Consider the following 1,074-nt stretch of genomic DNA (forward strand, 5'->3'; position numbering starts at 1 on the left):
TTTTTTCTAGGTGCTACAGTCAGCTAAGGAGCAGATCAAATGGTCTCTACTCCGATAGGACACTTTCGGTCCCGTTCCTGATCTGAGACGAGGAGAACAAATACGACTTGACCACTTTTCATCACTACTGTCCTATCTGCCCGTTTTTCCTTGAGTGTTTCGACTGTTAAAGTGAATATCCACTGAAAACGACTTCTAGTGTTTCTCTCACTCGAAGATAAGACCGAGAACATGAGCATTTCAAAAGAATGTCAAGGCAGGAGGAAGAAGCTGGAATATTGTCTTGGTGGGACTTTCTTTTTAGGGAAAAGTACCGGGGCGTTTTTTTTTTTTTTTTTTATCCCATTCCAGTAAGCTCTTGAATATATGGCTGGTTTTGTGAATGATATCACTGTTGTACTGTGAGATTTTCATTACGATTCATGTACATTCCCGTGGTTGATCTTGTTCTCTGTTCTTCCCTCTGACCCTTGTTTTGATTGAAATAAAGAAACAGTTTCATTCTAGTTCTGCTGTGGTGTGTTCTCCTCCTTTCGGATACTATTTGGTTTGCAGAGGCGGCAGTGACATTTACTTTTCCAATATTTTGAGGTCACTTTGTTTACTGTTTTGTGTTGTAAGTCAGTCATCACTAGTACTACTGCTCACACGTAGAGTTAGGGACTCTAAGCATATAACCTCCCTAGCGATGTGCTAAACCCATTCAAAACATTAACAACCACCAACTACATTTTATTATCCTGATTTTGAGTTCTGAATAGAGAAACATAACTCGAGCAGCTAGATTATTAAAAATATTAGGCTCATTCAACTTTTAAAAAATGATATATGTAAAGACAAGACGTACCATTTTGGTGTCCGCATCAAATAAAATGTACAAAAGTGATTTTATATACATAAAAAGCATATTAAATTAACATCTACTTTAATGTTTCAGATAACTTTTCTGAAAACAAAATATCAACGTGTGGAATAATGCTCCATCGTCATTTAGCATAAGAGATATATTTATGTACAAATGAAACAATATACTTATTCTGGCCTGTACTTAAAATATATAAAATAATAAGTGAT

General features: G+C 35.8%; 1 protein-coding gene across 1 annotated transcript in view; it reads left to right on the top strand.

The window, feature by feature from the left end:
• LOC107576686 (coatomer subunit zeta-1-like) overlaps positions 1–506 on the top strand; it is a gene marked incomplete at its 5' end in the record, with an annotated part of 4,954 nt that extends 4,448 nt beyond the window's left edge. Inside the window, one exon of the mRNA XM_016262828.1 lies at positions 11–506. Coding sequence (XP_016118314.1) covers positions 11–58 — 48 coding nt within the window. The remainder of the gene's footprint in view (positions 1–10) is intronic.
• Between the last annotated feature and the right edge of the window lie 568 nt (positions 507–1,074).

Source organism: Sinocyclocheilus grahami, unplaced genomic scaffold (assembly GCF_001515645.1).
Source record: "Sinocyclocheilus grahami isolate Dianchi unplaced genomic scaffold, SAMN03320097.WGS_v1.1 scaffold4157.1, whole genome shotgun sequence".
Lineage (NCBI taxonomy): Eukaryota > Metazoa > Chordata > Actinopteri > Cypriniformes > Cyprinidae > Sinocyclocheilus > Sinocyclocheilus grahami.